Source organism: Hyalella azteca, unplaced genomic scaffold, assembly GCF_000764305.2.
Source record: "Hyalella azteca isolate HAZT.00-mixed unplaced genomic scaffold, Hazt_2.0.2 contig13501, whole genome shotgun sequence".
Taxonomy (NCBI): domain Eukaryota; kingdom Metazoa; phylum Arthropoda; class Malacostraca; order Amphipoda; family Hyalellidae; genus Hyalella; species Hyalella azteca.
In genome coordinates, this window is record NW_025943421.1 from 135,747 (window position 1) to 156,539 (window position 20,793).

General features: G+C 36.3%; 2 protein-coding genes across 2 annotated transcripts; one reads left to right on the top strand and one right to left on the bottom strand.

Moving 5' to 3' along the window:
- Positions 1–1,732: 1,732 nt before the first annotated feature.
- Positions 1,733–5,641, top strand: LOC108674362 (putative defense protein 2). Its single transcript, XM_018162305.2, has 5 exons — positions 1,733–1,838; positions 2,095–2,260; positions 2,607–2,719; positions 3,103–3,209; positions 5,468–5,641. Exons 1-5 carry the CDS (start codon positions 1,797–1,799, stop codon positions 5,550–5,552), a joined length of 513 nt encoding a protein of 170 aa, XP_018017794.2. The 5' UTR covers positions 1,733–1,796; the 3' UTR covers positions 5,553–5,641.
- A 3,426-nt stretch (positions 5,642–9,067) lies between these two features.
- On the bottom strand, positions 9,068–18,674 carry LOC108674370 (ras-related protein Rab-8A). The gene is made up of 5 exons (XM_018162313.2): positions 18,474–18,674; positions 16,438–16,618; positions 15,721–15,805; positions 15,047–15,187; positions 9,068–14,495 (listed from the first exon to the last, which is right to left on the bottom strand). The coding sequence occupies exons 1-5, from the start codon at positions 18,595–18,597 to the stop codon at positions 14,370–14,372; spliced, it is 657 nt and encodes a 218-aa protein (XP_018017802.1). The 5' UTR covers positions 18,598–18,674; the 3' UTR covers positions 9,068–14,369.
- Positions 18,675–20,793: the final 2,119 nt, after the last annotated feature.

The window sequence follows — 20,793 nt, forward strand, 5'->3', positions numbered from 1 at the left end:
CCACTGCCTCTATTATTTTATCGTCCGGGCTACTGATTCTCTAGCTACAGGACTGACTCTTTGTCATGTATTGAGTAGCAATTTTATCATGAAGCTCCTCAAACTTTGGTACGTTATAACCACAACTTTCGCAATCAGTCGCCAAAAATACAGGGCAGACTTTGCATTGATTCTTTTTCATTGACAATACTCGACTTCCTTGCGTGGACAATGTCGCCAAAACCGCAGGGTTTTGGTACAAAATCAGTAAATCGACGAGTAACTTTAGAGGTACTAATGCCAAAAGACGTGAATTTTATGCTTTATTCCAAGTTGGAATGAACAGTTTGTTGGTTAGTTTCCAAGGTGATCATATGGATCTCATTCCTCTTCACTCCTGTGTCATAGTGATATCAATTGACACGAATTTTGCCAATTCAATGCGCGTCACGTTCAAATGTGACAATACAAGAGATTTCCGTCTTTAACAATCTTTTCATTAAACTGTATATATATAACACTAACTTAAATTTACTGGACTGATGTTGTAACATATTAGATACTAATATGCTAATGATTGGTATGTAGAATTATTGTCACTGTAGAATTATAGCCAAATACACCGTAAACTAACGACAATGTGTTCGCATAGCTTGTGTTCGTGTGCGTCGTCGACGCATCGCCATCAATTCACAGATTTAAGCACTCATATTTGATATTCATATCACCTTATTGGAATTCTATATTTATTTGTTCTATTTTTCTATTTAATTCATAAATAATTCTTACTTAATATTAATTTTAAGACTTTTCTGAATACATTACCCATTTTTATTCTTCTAAGAAGGACTATTGTCTTCGAAAAATGTTGTTCATGAACGACTTAGTCGACTCACAGGTAGCATTTAACGGATATTGTACTACTAGTTTGGTGATTAATATGCTTCTCTGTGTATCATTTTCTTCGTCTTCCTTACTCCTTACAAATGTCCAAAGCTTCAATATTTATTTTTATTTTTGCATTTGTTTTGATTAATTGTATCACTTGATGGTATTTATTTTCACGTTTAGAAACAATGAAAGAAACGAATATTCGAATCTGAAAAAGTTGTTGCGTTTTCTATGGCTTTAGTCAGAATAATGATTTATGGTATTTAAATTTAAGCTGCAAAATTATAGTTATTTCTTTTTGTCCAATGACAATTATAGATTCTCGGACAGATGTTGTGATTTTGTGCACGTTCTTTCGCCCACTGAACTTCAAGCACGAGTTCAGTCGATTCGTACATGTCAGCATAAGCGCAGTATATAGGTACTCGAATAAACGTTTTTTCATTTTTCTTTATTGAATTTTTTAATCCTAAATAATGACAGGTTTTATTTTATTTAGATTAATTATGATCTTTTCGTTTATATAATTGTAATGAAATGCTTTTTGTTTAACAAAATTCATCATATTAAATAATCTCGTACTTTAATTACGCTTCAGCATTGTTATGATACTCTGATGAATATTTTAGTGACTTCTTACAAATTATACCAAATAATTACTGTTATAACAAGGTGGGCTTGTTTGCCTTCAATATCAAACGTTCTACAAAATGTTCCTTTTAGATACCATATAATCAAAAGTCTGATTAACAGATATCATATCCGTACACGTCTTATTCAACCGGTTTTCCTTGATAGATAAAGTATGTCACGCGCTCCCGATGTATATATGTTTATGGACGGTATCACAGTTAAACGTCAAGCCGTCACGACCGGAAAACTGAAGCAGGTGTTACGGTACGCTGCCCCAGACCTCAGTTGCGATCATGAGTGCTCACGTGTGGAGTGTTGTCCTGGCGGTCCTCATGGTGAGACTGATGAGGAAATTTAGGTTTTTTACGTTTTGTGAACTTCTAATTGTTGTTTTTCGATTCAGCTTCCTTCAGATTTAGATCCATTCTTTAATCTTTCCAAACGTCACAATTCTTAATTATGTACATGCATTAATTTCAAATACGCGACTCAGTTTTTTGCTTAGAATTTGTAGTTCAATGAGCTATGGCAAATATCGCTTGGAAAAACATATTCAACATGCATTAATTTTGCTAACGCTTTCATGCGCAGCTTAATGGAAAGTCGCTCTGCTTTCCTTCCGGAGCCCCCAGCATCACATGTGGGATTTACATGCCCCACCACGGGGCTGCTCCCCAACCCCCCAGCTCTAATCCCTACGCGGTTGTGGCCTCCAGCAGACGCTACAACATCGAAGAAAATGGAGGACAGATCGAGGGTGAGTCTGCCTAACAAATAATTTCAGAAAAAATACTTGCTACTGCATCGTTACATGGAAGTGGATTCGAAAACTTTAACGGAAGAGTTTTCTATAAATATATGCTGATAGCAAAAGAATTTGAAACAAAGGTTGCAAACAAAAGTAATTTAGCTTTGACTCATAGACTTATTCAAATTTATCCATAATGAAAATTTATTAAGCCCAAAAATTGCATTCTTATTCTTCGAAAATAATATTTAAAGTTCAAATAAGACTAATCATTAGCTGGAACAAAGCTTATTCCGTTTGTCTACGAACTTTATATATTATATTCACGTGTAATTCGTTCAATCGTGCAACACAGTGAACGTGACAAGCTTGTCTGGAAAAGAAGAATTCAAAGGCTTCGTGGTGGCAGCGTACGATGAAGACCAGCAGCCTTTTGGATATTTTTTGCCGAGTCATCACGCGCATCAGGTAAATTGCATAACATATTACAATGGTCGTTCCACTTATTGACGACGGAAGCATAAGACTAAATAAGTCTTATTAATTTCATATATTAACTTGTATTAACTGATATTTTTACAGTAAGGCCACTGAATTTCGGCATTTTAATGACTGTATGAACTGTTCGAAATAACTTTTTGAAAATTTGGGTCCATAACTCCAAGTCAAACATCCTTTATTGAATATCATTTATGAAGTTGATAAAACATAAAGTTGATAGAAGCTACGTACGTGCAAGTGCATAGAGCAACATTTAAACTTCATGTAGCCTACCATCGATACGAATTTATTATAAAAGCTAATTTTTCCAAGCTCGAGACTATTCATCATTACGTACTTTTTAATTACAGATTCCTCACTGCGACAAACAGAATAACGCACACAGCAAGAAGCTGGTGACGCTTTTCTGGAGACCTCCGACAGAGGGCGCTCCAACTACTGGCGCCGTTATATTCAAGTAAGTGACGTCCTTTACGACATTTCCTAGNCTTCTGACTTCGACTTCGGACTACCGCCCCCCTATCGCCCCCCAAACGCCATCTTCTTCCTTATCGCCCCCCTAAATCTTTCCACCGCCCCTAGGGGGGCGATATATAGGTCATAGGATCATTGATGATATATAGGTCATAGGATCATTGGAAAAACAATTAAAAGATAAAACACTGATATAGGTCATAGGATCATTGGAAAAACAATTAAAAGATAAAATACAATACATTAAACACATTCCTCGAACCAACAAGTGACCTCACCCGAAGTGTGTCAGAAGCTGTCTTGTATTCGACTAACCGCTAACGTATGTAGTATATGAATTCATAAATTCTACATAAACGGTTCCACATAATCAGGCCCATACGATGAATACGTCAGAAAACAGCATTAGTTCAGTCGTTAGATCAATTCAAATTATTTCGCAAAACTGAGACGTGGAGTGGCTGAACACTATAAAACAAAGGTTGCAAACAAAAGTAATTTAGCTTTGACTCATAGACTTATTCAAATTTATCCATAATGAAAATTTATTAAGCCCAAAAATTGCATTCTTATTCTTCGAAAATAATATTTAAAGTTCAAATAAGACTAATCATTAGCTGGAACAAAGCTTATTCCGTTTGTCTACGAACTTTATATATTATATTCACGTGTAATTCGTTCAATCGTGCAACACAGTGAACGTGACAAGCTTGTCTGGAAAAGAAGAATTCAAAGGCTTCGTGGTGGCAGCGTACGATGAAGACCAGCAGCCTTTTGGATATTTTTTGCCGAGTCATCACGCGCATCAGGTAAATTGCATAACATATTACAATGGTCGTTCCACTTATTGACGACGGAAGCATAAGACTAAATAAGTCTTATTAATTTCATATATTAACTTGTATTAACTGATATTTTTACAGTAAGGCCACTGAATTTCGGCATTTTAATGACTGTATGAACTGTTCGAAATAACTTTTTGAAAATTTGGGTCCATAACTCCAAGTCAAACATCCTTTATTGAATATCATTTATGAAGTTGATAAAACATAAAGTTGATAGAAGCTACGTACGTGCAAGTGCATAGAGCAACATTTAAACTTCATGTAGCCTACCATCGATACGAATTTATTATAAAAGCTAATTTTTCCAAGCTCGAGACTATTCATCATTACGTACTTTTTAATTACAGATTCCTCACTGCGACAAACAGAATAACGCACACAGCAAGAAGCTGGTGACGCTTTTCTGGAGACCTCCGACAGAGGGCGCTCCAACTACTGGCGCCGTTATATTCAAGTAAGTGACGTCCTTTACGACATTTCCTAGCAAACTCATATCAAATAGGATCATTGAAAAAACAATTAGAATATAAAATTAGTCAGAAGCTGTCTTGTATTCGCCTAACCGCTAACGTATTTTTTTATAGTTGTGGTTAAGACTTGTGGCGACAAATACGCCCACCAGTACGCTAACGTATGTAGTAGGCTATATGAATTCATAAATTCTACATTAACAGTTCCACATAATCAGGCACATACGATGAATACGTCAGAAAACAGCATTAGTTCAGTCGTTAGATCAATTCAAATTATTTCGCAAAACTGAGACGTGGAGTGGCTGAACACTATATGCATTTGTATTTGAATATATACGAAGGCAAAAAAGATCATTGTTAATTATTGCATAAAAAGGCTAATATTTTGCAGGAATACTCTAGCCATGGGCCTATGTGACGGCTGACGCACTAGTAGAATAGCATTTAAATGGGAACGTGGATAAGTATTGAATCTGCATGATATGGCTTTAAGAAATGAGAAAACTCTGTCCACATGTAACATGAGTTACATGACACGTAAATTTCATCGAACTCTGCGGATAAATTATTACAAATAGCAAGTTTTCTATTCCGGTAAATAGACAATAGTGAAAAAATAAGATACTTGAACATTTTAAAGATATTTTGACTTAAAAGCATCACCGAGCATTTTAGTATCAGTTTAGCGAAGAAGTTCCTTCTTTGAATGAATTGATTTGATCACATATATAATCAAAGGTTGTTGAGGTTGGCATTCTCTATCTATTAGTTTCCAATAGTCAAAACTAAATTAAATTCTATTGCACACATTCAAAAAACCTAGACGAACTTTAACCTATTATTTCACAAGTTTTGCAATGTATCCCCGAAATATCTTTCTATGTTTAATTTTCATGCGTCACTTTTTCAATACCCCTGTGCAGGGCAACGGTGGTGCGGAGCTACCATCATTTTTGGGTTAACATCATCAGTACCAACAGGGCTGACATCGCTCTCTCTTCTACATGATTATGGCGAAAAATTCTTGACAACATCGTAGATGCGTCAACCAATAACTGAAGATTTTCAAACTGTCCTCATAGGTGTTTTTTCACCGCTAAGGANCAAGGTCCAATCACTTATTCTAATTCGTCTATAATTTTCAAACAATGTATTGACGAAGAGGGTGGTTTGGGTAACTTGGGTTTTTGAGTAAGATTTTACAGCAACCTTCGCGCTTCCCTAACTAATTAATGGTCACGTCCAGTGGGGTTGTAGTAAAGACTGTGAAGTTCAGATAGTTTATTGGGGTTGAAGAACGAAGACACCGACCGACCAACACCCCTTAGTATAGATGTTAACACGTCGACGTGAAAAAAGCAAAGTGATTCTACCGTATGGTTCTAGCTCTGTCCGCTAGCCCGTTCTAAACGAAAATCACACTTTCGAGTGATCGAATTAAATATAAAAAGTATTTTTGTCGTATATCGAACTATATTGTAACTCAAAAATCATACGAATATTATTGGTGCTAGAAAATTGAGAATATCTCTTCACAGAATGTTTGCATGATTGTTCAAAAGTTAAATTGACGACATAGGAAGTAATTGGCAAGTTTCTAGTTAATTAAGTTGCGAATAGCTATAGAAATGGGTGATTAACGAGTTTGAATAGTTAATAAAATAATTACGAAATTCACAAGAAATGATGTGCGAGTTATGACCGAGTCACTACAGTATTAACCTATTGAAAAGTAAACAACTGAATCTATCTCGATTATTCTAACAATTTTATTCTTTTTTTCCACATTTATTAAAATAATTGACAATAAATGAATTTTTTACTTATTTTTGACCTAATTTCTAATCAAAACTTTTGACAATTATCATTATCTCGTAGCTATTACATTTTCAATACGAAATCAGAATGGTCCATATCCAAATAATTGTGCGTTGCAGTTGAAGCAAATCTTTGTTTTTAATTTATGAATTAGAGGAACTTCGTTTAGATTTCTAGAAACACATCTATCCACATGAACAGCTTGTAGTATATTTATCATCTCAAACGATTCATTTCGACATATTTTGTAAGGAAAACAAAAAAAATAACAAGCTAACAGTTAGTAAGTTTAGTGGCTAAATGTGTACTAACGCTTCAGCTATCTAGCTATCTCGTACCGAAAGTCAAGATGAACACCACCAAAGAGGTGGAAGATCTCAGTTATCGAAAGATTCTCAAATCAAAAATTGGTTATCACCCACAAGGGGCGGAAGGTCTCAATTGTCCAGACCGCTGAAGCTGGCTCGAAGGAAGCAGCGTTAGCATCTCAAAGAGACGAAGTGACAAGGAGGGACAACACCAAAGAGGTGGAAGATCTCAGTTATCGAAAGATTCTCAAATCAAAAATTGGTTATCACCCACAAGGGGCGGAAGGTCTCAATTGTCCAGCCCGCTGAAGCTGGCTTGCTGGCTTGAAGGAAGCAGCGTTATAATCTCAAGGAGACGAAGTGACAAGGAGGGACAAATAACAAAGAGGGACAGGTAACAAGGAGGGACACGTGACAAGGAGAGAAAAGTGATATGGAGAAACAAGTGACAATGAGAGACAGATGATGAGCAACAGAAAGTAAGACACTCGAACAAGAGGTCGCTTACACGGGACGTCGGCCGCCCGCACGAGAGAGACAGAGAAGGGAAATGGAAGGAATCCTGCCTACATAAAAACTTAACCCCACAACTGAGACCTGCAGTCACACACCGCGAGCTCAGCGGTGAGACGCTCAGGAACAATCCCCCTATAGGAGCCTATACTAGCTAACATGATAATACTGATGTAATTTCATGGCACTCCTAGCTATGAGTGGATCCAATTATAAAATTAACAGTGCAAATCTCTGATAATAATTACAATGTTGATTACCCTCATCGTGTAGACGATTTGTTTGTTTGGTTTTGGAATACATAAATAGGAAAATTGATAATTCTTGACGGAATGGCTGATCGTGGAAAACTTTTTTGTAACTTCTAGGGTAGAATGTTTAGGACAGACAGACAGTCGGACATGGCGAGCACAATAGTGCATTTTTTCAATAAATGAGAAAATGCGCTAAAAAGCACGGCTTACGGAACAACGACAACATTCCCACATACACATGCAGCCGACATACACATGCAATGTCAATCTTCACAGTCCCACATGCAGCCGACGAGTAAGGCAGTCAGTCAATGCCAGAAAGCGAGCGATAAATGCACAATTTTAAATCTTAACCAAAGACAACCTTCGGTAATTTCCACGTTAATAACGCGGCTGGAAAGTAATTACAGTTATTCAGCTATATAAGAATGATAGGTTCGTACATAGCCGAAATATAATTTCATTAAATTACGTACCAATATTCCGTAGTCACAGTGAAAACTATTGATCGATCATCACCAAGCCTCGCTTCAGGCATCAAACTATATACCTATAATCACGCCTATACACCGCATAGGCGTATAGGCGTACGCTTGAGTTAAACGCTTGACTCAAGTATTTGACTAAGCCGCTTGATCACTTACGGGCTCCCGAAGACGCGTGACATGGAAAATCAACTTTTGCAGATTAAAATGCTGGCTGTACGCCTGCATATACACTAGAAATTCTGGTTAATAATGTAATAATGCATTATTAATTTTTTATTAAGGTAATAATGCTGGAACCTGTACGTATACGTACAATCTAGAAGATCATAACCGGACTTCAGCACACTCTAAAACTAAGAGCTTGAATATTTGGGTCCTGGACTGTACACGAGCAGCTCTCCTTCTAAAAGGTGCCAATTTACTCAGTGACTTGCCACCAAGGGCGCTGAAACGTAGAGGCGCTAATAGAAGCGTAGCTGAGGCTACAAGACTCAAGTAACCTGAAAACAACTTGCAGCAGTCACGCCGCTGTAACAACTATATTAAATTCTGAAAACATCCGCTTCTGAACTACAATATTAACTAACAATTTTTTGTTCTATATATGAACAATACTAAAACCACATTTTTCGTATAGCTGTATGTACATAATATAAAGCGAAGATAATGAATGCCCATAACGCGTACAACGTCAAGAGCTCATATGTGTGCACTTGTCGTCAACGCTTAACTCTGCATGTGCGCAATCGATTAAATCAGAAGACTTGGATGCACAAGACTTCATTCGCAACATCATAATTTAATAAACTCTATTTCAGCAAATAAAACCTAGCAACATTTCACATTCCCTTACAAAGATGGTCTGTGTTTCATATGAAACTTGTACATGAACTCTGCATTAATGAAACGGAATTAAACAGAACAGACAGTACAAGCTTCGCCGCGGCCATCCTCATTTACTCAGCACCTACACACACCGCTTAGGCAACACATACTCGAACTTATTTTCGCACTGCCCAGAGCAACAGCAGTCCAAGCCGACGCGGGTGGCGGTCTCCCAGCGCATTCTGATGTGACCGGATAACAACATAAGAAAACGCATCAAATATCACTTTTGGCAGCAGGACAATGAAAGTCAACAGTACCAGTATATCATTAACTTTCAGTATATTTTGTGAGAATAGGAAGTATAGAGCATTTATTTCAAATAATCTTAGCACGGCGAGTGAGGAAAAACTTGAGACGTACGCGCAACCAATAAACGAAGCTACCCTACAACTGTTGATCATATAAATGAATTACTAAAATTCACACCTTTTGATACACTAGCTTTTTAAGAAGACGAAGGGTTCAATAAGCAGAAAACAGAAGGAGACTTGCTTAAGCTCTCTCGAGTCAGAATGATCTACGAGCCGGTATAAACACTCGATAATTTAGACGTTGTAAATCTACTAGACATCAAAGGCTTAATGAATCACAAGAGAATCACAATATTCATTAAACATTCTATTTCCACTCAAGTGATTGTATAGAAACCATGACGAATTTCGATGAAGTTGAGAGTTTTCCAAAATAATGCAGAGGTAAATATTCAAAATTTTTAGAACATGAGCGAATTACGCAGACGTATTCCTCTCGTAGGACATCAATCGTATATTTCCTGAAAATTATACATGGGACCTATAGCCGCGACACCAATAACGTCTCATAGAGACGAGAGCAAAAGATGCAATTTTATTAATGAAATAGCAGTGAACCTTAACCAGAACTGCTTGAGAAGCATCCGTTTGTGATAAAGATCTTTTGAATATGCATTTGAAATTTAGCATTCAAATGCAAATAAATTAAAAATTGAATTCTCAGTAGGAATTCACGAACTTGTGAAACGTCACTTGAATAAAATCAAAGCTACCAAATAAAGCAGGCAGTACAATGGGAAACTCGATTAAGATGCGAAAAAGCGTTCAATTTAATGACTTAGGTTGTGGCATCGTTTCGCAGACCGCTGTAAAATGAAGTAATGATTTCTAATGGAACATTCATTGATAACTACCAATGGTCAAAAGTTCGTGGAGGCTGCAAGAGGAGAAATTTTCCCTAAGAATTTTATTATGCTGGAAAAAATCTCCCAACGAGAAGAATAACAGAAGCACATTCTTGATGTAGTTAGGACAAATACGACCCTAAATTGTTCATTATAAATATTCTACAAGGCCTAATCCAACCGCAACAGCATGTCAAGATGGACAATAATACAGGGCATGCTTCTCAGCACTAGCACATCCAATTATTGCTCAATGTTCTAAGAAGAACCAAGCTTATCCATACGCAACAATACGATTTCCATTGGATTTGAAAAATGGAGCCATCATTTCAGAGGCACATCTGACACCAGCAGCGATATAAATTTTGTGAGTGAAGCCGTGTTTAAAGTTTTTGCTTCAGCGCGATTTTGAAAATAATCAGTATAGATGCAACCTGATAACAGCTGATGTAAGCCCTCTCACCACCTAATATCAACTTCGAATCATCAGCAATGCTGCAGAAGCATGACTGAGCTTCATAAACTTTTGCTACTTTGTCACCCAATTTTACATGCACAATTATAATGTTAACCCCAACGTCAATGTGGTCACAATCACTATGCAAGGCTAAAATAAAACTCTAATTACTGCGTTACTAGGTGGGGTCCAGTGACATGGACGAAACAAATCGACACAAGACGATAACTTGTCCTGCATGACCGGAAGCTTAACCACGTTAATAGAAAGAAGGAATGTTAGAGGACCAGCAACGAACCAAGTCAGAACGGCCAGTGATCAAAAATGAAAAATCACCCTCATCGTGAAAAAAGATGAAACTAACACTAGACTAAATTGTGACTAATGATGTTTGAAATAATAAGTGTGTAATTCAATAGATGATTTGACCGAAAACATCGCACAATTTTCTTAGCCTAAAAACATAGGCTAATCGTATAGACAACCCGAATATTTAAAATACAATTAACTCCACGTGAATGAGTAACCATCGCAACTCTGCGTAAAACTTCCTTGTAGACATAATTTGGCCCAGCGGCGTGATGGATATGCTTGCAACAGGAATCCTTGCAAGCAAGCAAATGGTTCGCTAACGTCAGCCGAAAAACACGACGCACGAAAACTGAGTCGATAATATAACCTCCAGTGATCCGTTCTCCAGTGGAAGTGACCAAAGGCACACGAGTCCAAGTTGAGAGTACGGAAACCTCACAGATAAACAAATGAACACAGAGGAAATTTTCTAATAAACTGAATGAAACCAGCGAGCGAGCATTTTTTTGAAGGTCCTCTTGAAAACTGGCTCAGGTCGGTTCCGTAGGTCATAACTGGCGAGTTCTTTATTGAATTAATAACTCAAATTCAATGCCCAATTAATTTAAAATAAAGTATAAATTATATAATAAGACATCCATAAGGTCCACAGGCGTAATAAAGTTTTAATAACATTTAAATACAGTATAAATCTCGTTACATGCTTCTTCAGACGGTAGTAACGCATAGACTAACTTTCAATGTCATCATAATATCCAATCAGTACGGTTGTAATAGCTCCAGTAGGTAAGCAAGGCTCGAGTTCAACTAAGTGGCAAAATCAGTGCATAGCTCTGAGTTATAAACAGATATTAACCCGGTTTACAGAAACACAATATATAGCCGTACAAAAAATAACATCAATTCACGGCCCACCAATGATAAAATGATAATTTTACCGAATAAGATGCATAAACAATATTAGCGTAGAAACAAAATCCTGCCGCACACTAAGCAAGTCAAGATACAGATGACGAATATATTTAAGTGCTGCTAACCTAATCACTCTCAGATTGTAGACTTAATTTGGTGCATTTCTGCAATAATTTTAATCAACTTAGGTGCTCGTAACACGTCACCACCTCGCATCAGAGGAAATATTGTCCCTAATGCAAACACAACACTCGAAATATTTTCAATAATATTAACGTAGTGATGACATAACTAAGAATTTATGCAGATTGTTTTCAAACATTCCAAAATACTATTGTTTACTTCACTAAACAAATGAGAAAAAAGTTATTTAACTCTATGCTGAAGCACTACGATATACAGAGACGTCTAATAAAACTGCGCTTTTAAAGACTTGAATTTTATGGTGGTGCCGTTGACGACAAGAATGCCCTTGTCGTCATTCGACGATGTCGAATGACGACAAGGCACTCGTTGACGAGTGCCGTTGACGACAAGAATTGTCAACGATTCGTCCGCCCTCTCCGGAGTTGAAAAGTGTAAATGTATATTTTTTATCCAGCACAGCAGGAGTTGCTGCGCGTGTGACCGGCAAAATTTCGTTCACAGCTGAAAAATTCAAGCTCCTTCAACAAAACGCAAACCCAATTAGACAATTGAATGGCAAGAATTCTATTGAAGCGATAACGGAGACAAGCGAATAGTATTTTGAGAAATTTTTGCGAGATTTACGGTTGATTATATGTATTGAAATTTATTTGAAGCGAAGAGCAGAGATGTGGAAATTATGTGTGTGTGAGAAAGACGATTGTTTAAATATCTTTATAAAATATCATGGGAACCTCGCATAACATTCCAGCAAATTGTTTGCTTGCCAATTAACCTCTAGTCCGAGAGCCCAGTCTGAGCATTATCTTCGAATAGATAGAATTGAGTTCGTACTAGAATATCTGAAAAGTTGTGGGAGTTCTTTACTTATCAAATATACAAGCAAGTAGATAAATAATTTATCCTTATGATAGAAAAGTATAAATTCTCTAATGTCCATGGCATAATAGTAGCAGTTACTAGGCCAACCATCTACTAGAATAATGTAGTGACGACCGTTCTCTGCTTCAGCCAAAACTCCACTACCCTAACCGAACTTACTCTCACAAGACGTAACAATGAGTATCTTGAAAACACGTATTTCTGCAACGGTAACATTGCAAATACAATTTATGCTGATTTGATTTGAAAAACTGCCAAGGTGACTTATTAATTGTTCACAATATTGGATGAAGTTTTAAAAATGCATACTCGATCGATGTGGATTAGTTTCGTTAAGAATAGAGGTGACATGGAGTTAGTAAACAGTGATGTTATAACAGGATATGTCTTGCACTGAAAAATTATTCTACTTTGAATTATTCAAATTTAATTCACATCAAATATTAAACGATTGCAATTTAATAATCAACAAAATAACTTAGAAATCGAGGAACAATAGCTAATGTCGCAGAACACAAGAAACAAACAACCATCAGCATTGCCATGGGGCTACTGTACAATTGGTAGAAAATGAAACGATCAAACTGGTAGAATATAGCAGCCCCGCCGCATGAAATCAGCAGGCAGCGTAACAAGTAAGGACCATGGCAATTTTTCCAAGTGTAAATTATCAACATTAACTGCACAGGAACTCGCGCATCACCAATGAAATGTGAAAACTTTAAAATCAACAGGCAGTATAAGAAGAATTCTCTCATCCTCTGACCATATTATCAAATTGCAGAGGCTGATAATGCCTTTAATGAGGATGCTCAGCCAACAATGTTGCGCCCATGTAATTATAACAAACGAAGACTTACATACTCAACAATTTTTATACATAAGGCTTCTGAGTCAGGTTATGAACAATCCGATTGACATCGTAAAATAACAAAAGAACTTTTCAACGTGACAACACAAATATTTGTGAGCAGCCAACCGCATGACAAATGAATATTTGAGTCACAAAACAGGTAAAGAGAGGCCGTTTTTGTACTCGGCAACGACTAAAAAAGAACAGAAAAAAATCCGACTGTTTTCGTTGCAGCCGTGATGAGAAGTGCAATAATTTAAATTTCAGTTGATTCTTATAAAAGGACTAAAAGAAATTGTTTCGTGATGCTGAAATTACTCTATGGAACAAATATGTACCAATTCAATGAGAACGTATACACATTACACACATGACTCTGGCCATACAGAACACAACATAGAGTCGATGTAATTTTCTGGAACTACTGAGCTTAGTGAAAGAAGACCAAACTCAACTACAGTTAGAGCTGTTCTTTTTCAGACCAGTTTACCGACATGATAATGTGACAATCAAGCAGAGCATAATATCATGATAGAAAATCTCATCAGTTTTCCTCAAAATTTAGGTCAAAAATGATTGCTACAAACTGACTACACATTTAGTTGCAACGGCAAGGCAGTCTTTGACGACAATAATAATCATATCATACTTGGAACTACGTGCTTCAATAAAGACAGCCGAAATGGCTGGGCGTGAATTAGACCGCAAAAGAATAGCACAACATTCTAGACACTGGATTTGGAGGCAGTCACATAGAAAAGATATTTTCTCATGAGAAGCAGTGGAGTAAAAATATAATTGACAGTTGGGTTGGCCGAAGTAATTGTCAGAGGAGTATCAGAGTATGGAGCATTTGCTAAGCCAACTGCTGAAGGAGGCTTTGCTAGGTGTGTCGCTGGCTTTGATGTTGTGACCGCCTCCTTTAGATGCTCCACCTCCGGCTCCGCCACCTCCGCTTGCCTCCTGAGATAAAAAAAATTTACATCAAGCGCAATAAAATTTTTTACTTCATAAATAAGTGGACCTTATATTCAAGTTTTTCTTCAAATCTGTTATCTATAACAAAATGCGTTTGCTGTACAAAAAAAACTGGTGTTTTGGATAATTGTTCATTGGTTTTTGAGACTGGCCAAAAAACTCGTTTTTGCAGAACAATGAAAATTAATCGGACGGAGTTGCTCACGTAGCAGTCAACACCAATCAATGACAAGCAACTTTCAAGAATGGTGACATTCAAATTAACTTCACTGAAAGAACATTGACAAAACCAAATTAACTGCATTCTAGAAATTTTTGAAATTTAGTTGATGAAGGCAGCTGCAGTCCAATTAACAAATTCTCAAACAATCACAATACAAAAATTCAGTGTGAAATGTTCGAAAATTATCTATAATCTAGTTAATCTAGTAGGTATTCCTGACAAAATAATTGCTGACCTTGAATAAAAAGTTACCACTGAAAACAACAATAAGTGACGGTCATAATATTCAATTTTTATCGCATGCATTGCTTACAACTTTCTTCTCCATCTTAGTTTTGATGTCCCTGGCTAAAGTGAAGAAAGCTTCCTCGACATTGATGGACGCCTTGGCTGAGGTCTCCATGAACTTGATGCCGTACTCTATGGCCAGCTGCTCTCCTCGCTCTCTTGACACCTGACGTAAAACACTCGTGACTATCATGATATATTACATATATATACTATATTTTGCATAATATCATGAATTTTTATTTTTTGTGTAGTTTATTTTGAAAAATAAACATTATTTAGAATTTGAAAATTACAACTGCATTAAAAAGTTGGAAAATTTAGGCAAGCTTTGAAAAGTTGTACATCAAATTTTAATTCAGATGAAGGAATGAATTCATCATCACATTTGAAATAATCAACCATCTATAGCAAAAGCTCTATAAATAATTATTTTTAAATCTTTCATCACCCACTTTGGCTAAGAACCCCCAGAAAAGTAATATTCACAAAACAAGAAATAAATATAAAGAAAAGTAAAAAAGTATTAAACTATATACAAATTTAAATAATCCACTTGCATTGATACAAAGCAAAAATTTATAACAGAATAAGCAGTAGTCACCTTTTTCTTTCAGCAAACTAAAAATTCCAATCCGTACATTGATTTTTCTTGCTGTATAAAGTTACATAGAGAGCACCAACACATGACATACATACCTGTCTTTTGTCATTCATATCACACTTGTTGCCAAGAATCATCTTTTCAACATCAGCAGAAGCATGCTCTTCAATATTCCGGATCCTGAAAAAAAAGATGAGGTTAATTACAACAGCACCTCAGGATGACATTTGCTTACACTGTTGCATTTGCCTAATTAATAATAAAATCAGCTAGTGGCTACAACATTGTAGGAGAAAATGTCAGTAATATCCATTTAGTTGGCTTTAAAAATCAACAAGTAAAATTATCACAGTAAATTTAAAACATCACATTAAAAAAAATTAGTTCAGGCATTTGAAGACCAGCAAAATTATGGCAATGCTTTTTCAGGATAATTAATACACTGGGAAGCAATTGTAAGCATAATTATCAAAAGAAAGACATGGTAAAGAGAGTGCAATTGGAATTTTATAAGTAAAGGAAATAAAATATATTGTTAAGACTCATTTACCTAATTGATGTAAGATGTTCATGATCCATTCCAATTTCCAATCAATTTCCAAAATTTATGATTCAAAATTTATTATTTAAGATTTGGTATAAATTTTAAATAAATCAAAATAAATATTACTTGGCAATAAAGTGCCACAACTAATATTTCAAACTAAAATTAACATAGAATATATTGGAGTAGGTAATTAAGATTTAAAAAGAGAGGTAGATTTCTAAAGGAAATCTACCTCTCACCAGTTCTACCTTCCTCCATAACTCACCAGTTCTTGATGTTATCAAAACTTTTATCATTTGTGATGTCATAGACAAGGAGGATGCCCATTGCACCTCGGTAATAAGCTGTTGTGATGGTGCGAAATCTCTCCTGGCCAGCAGTGTCCCAAATCTGCAACTTGATTTTCTTGCCATCTAGCTCGATTGTGCGAATTTTGAAGTCAATACCTGTAGAAAAATATTGGTTAACACTCAACTATGTTGATTACTCAGCAAGAAAGACTAATACGGTAGACATTCAGGAGCAGAAATTAGTTGAGAGCTATGCATTACCCACGATGTTGGAATATGGTGCCTTTACCCTACTATATGATCATTAACAAAAGTGCATGCTCGGTGCTCATGCCACAAGATTTCAAATATAGGAAAACTAGGTTAGAATTTAGATTGTACTTAACATGTCTAGGGTAAACGCGGTATATTCCAACACATTAAGGACGCATCGAGAAATGAAAAACTATAAAAAATTAACCTTAGTTAGTTAGTTTAGTGGCCAAATGTTTACTAGCGCTTCAGCTATTTAGCTATCTCGCACCGAAAGTCAAGATGAACATCACCATAGAGGTGGAAGGTCTCAATTATTCATCACCCACAAGGGGCGGAAGGTCTCAATTGTCCAGCCCGCTGAAGCTGGCTCGAGAGAAGCAGCGTTAGCATCTCAAAGAGACAAAGTGACAGGTGAAAAGCAACAGAAATGAAGACACTCGAACAAGAGGTCACTTACACGGGATGTCGGCCGCCCGCACGAGAGAGACAGAGAAGGGAAATGTAAGGAATCCTACCTACATAGTGACTTAATGTAAGGAATCCTACCTACATAATAACTTAACCCCACAACTGAGACCTACAGTCAGACACTGCGAGCTCAACGGTGGGGCGTTCAGGAACAATCCCTCTAGGAACGCGAAATCCCATAGGACTTCTGACGAGCACAGACACAATCCAACATCTCAACTTAATCATCTATTAATTTATTTACGACTTGAAATCAGCGAATACAAGTATACTTAAAGGCATAGTGGCAAAGCAGAAAGTTTTTTAGACTCTTTCTCAAGTTCATTTTTGAGTCCTATAAGTAGACCAGTAAAGTATCTTGGTTACCAGAGTTATCATACATAAGAAATCTATTAAAATCTGGGTAAATGAGGAAATTAAAAATGAACTGATTCTAAAAAAATATCTGGTTTGCCACTATGCTTAAAGGATTCCTAATATATTCACAGACGTATTTAAAAGTCTCAAACCATAATGTTCTTCCTATAAAAACAGTTATTCACTATTTGGTAAAGCCATGTCCACTGTCAAATTTGACACATTTTTCGATGATCTCACCACGTGGCATGCATTGTCTCTCTTTGGATCTCAATATTTTCCCACTAGATGGCCAAGACCTAGTGTTTTGGCAGTATTTTGACTCGCAAATGCATGACGTCACCATTTCAACCAATAACAACCATCAACAAATGCATGGAACTAAAACAAAGCTTAATATAAAGGAAAAGCTGGAGAGGTGACGGAATTACCTACGATGTCGGAATATACCGCATTTACCCTAGTAAAAAAATTGCATCATTTTGAAAAAAAAGTGGTCAAAGTTACCCCATTTTACAGTACTTAACATGTCTATTCAGCAGGACATCAGTCAGTAGGCTACTAAGTGGGAAAATTCCATATTTAATCAGTCTAATGCCCAATTTTCCAGAATTGCATACAATGGAAAATTGTTAGGTGTCAAGTTGCCAATAATGTCACATTGTCACCAGAAATTTAGAAGAAGTTTTCCAATCCAAGTTAGCTACAACTTCAAGATAAATTTTCAATCACCAGCACTCAATTTGCTGCTGAAGTCTGCAACTATTTTAAATCAATAATCCAGAGAAGCAGAAAGTACAGTAGTTAGATTGCTTTAGACTAGTACCAGTAGGCAGTAGCTAGCTACTGCTATAGTTTATGTTGGCAGCCTAGGCTATAACAGTAGGTATAGGTACCTAACGATCAACGATGCTCATTGCTCATCACTCACCTATCGTCGATATGAACGTTGAATTGAAAGCATCTTCTGAAAATCTGAAGAGAACACAAGTTTTTCCGACACCCGAGTCTCCTATCAATAATAATTTGAATAGATAATCATATGTTTTTGCCATTCTATCCAGTTATCTGTTCACAATTAACTAAAATTAGGATTAACAAGCTTTCAAGTCTGCTTTAAGAATTGCGGAAAGTTTGAGATCGAACGGCAATAAATGTCTTTACAGAATCTTTTTACAGCAAGAAGTGATTTGGTTGCAGTATTTTGTTACTAATGTAAATTTGAAAGTTCTAATTAATTTGACCGTTGAGAAGACGAAATATTAATCACAGTATATGCCAAATTTACTCTTTCTGATATAAATGTGTTCAACGCGTGAAATCTATTCATAATTTCTCACTCTGTTGTATATTTTGCATGAAAAAAAAAACCTTGAAAATGTCGTTATTCTTATTTATTGGTCTTATTCATGGATTTTTGTTCGTAAAAATTGAATAGATTGAACCGAATCGACACTTCAGCGAACTGGCCTGCGCACTAGATTACAAATTATTGATATCTACTTAATTTTCAAATTTGAATGAAATCCGTTCATTATTGATGGATTTATGGCTGGTTGAGTTGAAAATGAAGTTAGGTTTCCCGTATTAATAAAAAAGTTATTGAGGTAAAAATCTGAAATAATTCCGTCCACAAATTACTGATATTATTTACATAATTTTCAAATTTGAATGAAATCCGTTCATTATTGATGGATTTATGGCTGGTTGAGTTGAAAATGAAGTTAGGTTTTGCATTTGAGTGCACAGGCCAATTCGCACGCGAGTTCGCTGAAGTGTCGATCCGGTATAGATTGACCAGATGAAGCTATGCAAAAGCATATATTTCGACTGGAACTGCCTCAAACCTCACAAATTGGAGGATATTCATCATCTACTTAGTAGCTTCAATGTCAGTTTTAGAATTTGGATAGAACTGGTCAAAACTCCAGGTTCTTAGATATCTAAGAGACAAATCAAAAACATTGTAAGAAACTGTGACATGCCAAATTTACCGTGTTCTTCGACGCCTATGTTGTGCTTTATTAGTCAACCCGGGCTAGAAAGGATGACGTCACGGCGCCGAATCGCGAGATCAGCATAGTGAGATTAGCCGCCATATTTGTAGCATGGTCTAGCTGTTCAATCTACTGCAGTTGTCTCCTTCTGAAGTTTTTGCTTGAAGATGGGCTGCTCCTGTGCCGTTGCTGGATCTATCATTCGTTCACACGACAATTTAAACAGAAAACTGGACAATGGAATGAGCTTCTTCGGTTTACTAGCCGTGAATGCTGTGAATATCGTATGAGTTTCCGTTTCATACTGATATACGTATTGTATATAAGTTTACCAGTCGTGAATATTTATTATATATGATACTGTATATTTCCCAGCGGGAAAATCTGTTACTTGCCACTAATTAGCTGCATAAGTATGAATAAAAAACAATAATATTGTCAGATCACATTACATTTTCATGATCCATTATAATCACCTTGGCAGCAATGAGTGATGTTGCAGTAGGCTGCTTTGTGAGTGTATAACTGTATATCTTTTGCATTATCCGTCCATAAATTGCTTGAAAGCTTCAGCGTCTTGAATGCCTTGAATTCTTGCAAGGTGCATTGGCCCACATCAAATAGTTTAGAAAATCATCGTGTGAAACGGAAAGCAGGCTTGTAAAATCTGCACACCACTGCTTTGCCGGTACTTCGTAGGGATCAACATCGTTAATGTCGAATAATTTTTTTACATACCGGTATCTCGCTCAATGAAGGAGTTTTTGACAATATCAATATTGCCACCAAAACATCCAAACATGTAGGAACGAAAGAGTAGGCTAAAGCGCATTCGTGCTACAAAGATGGCAGCGTATAGCAACGCCGCTTACGTGGAAACGCGGGAGCTTGGCGAACCCGATTTTCTTCAGCATTCTACGACAGTTCATCATATTTTTTTTTTAAACAGTTCAACTCATGTCTGAAGTCCAGTTATTGCAGCATTTGTTACTAGCAATACTCTCGCTTTCATAAATTATGCTTTATTTTATTGTTAACATATTATTTCATAAATTATGCACTGAAAATTTACTTTTTTGCCATCATTAAATGGATAAAATTAACAATTTAAAATGTTGACCCGGCAGATTAGTCTAATCTGAAACAGATAAAGGATGTTTTGAAATATGAAAACTATTTTTCAAGCGCATTTATTTTCGGTGAGCAATAGTAGCATAATGATAATGATGTTATTTCTCATAGAATAGAATAGAA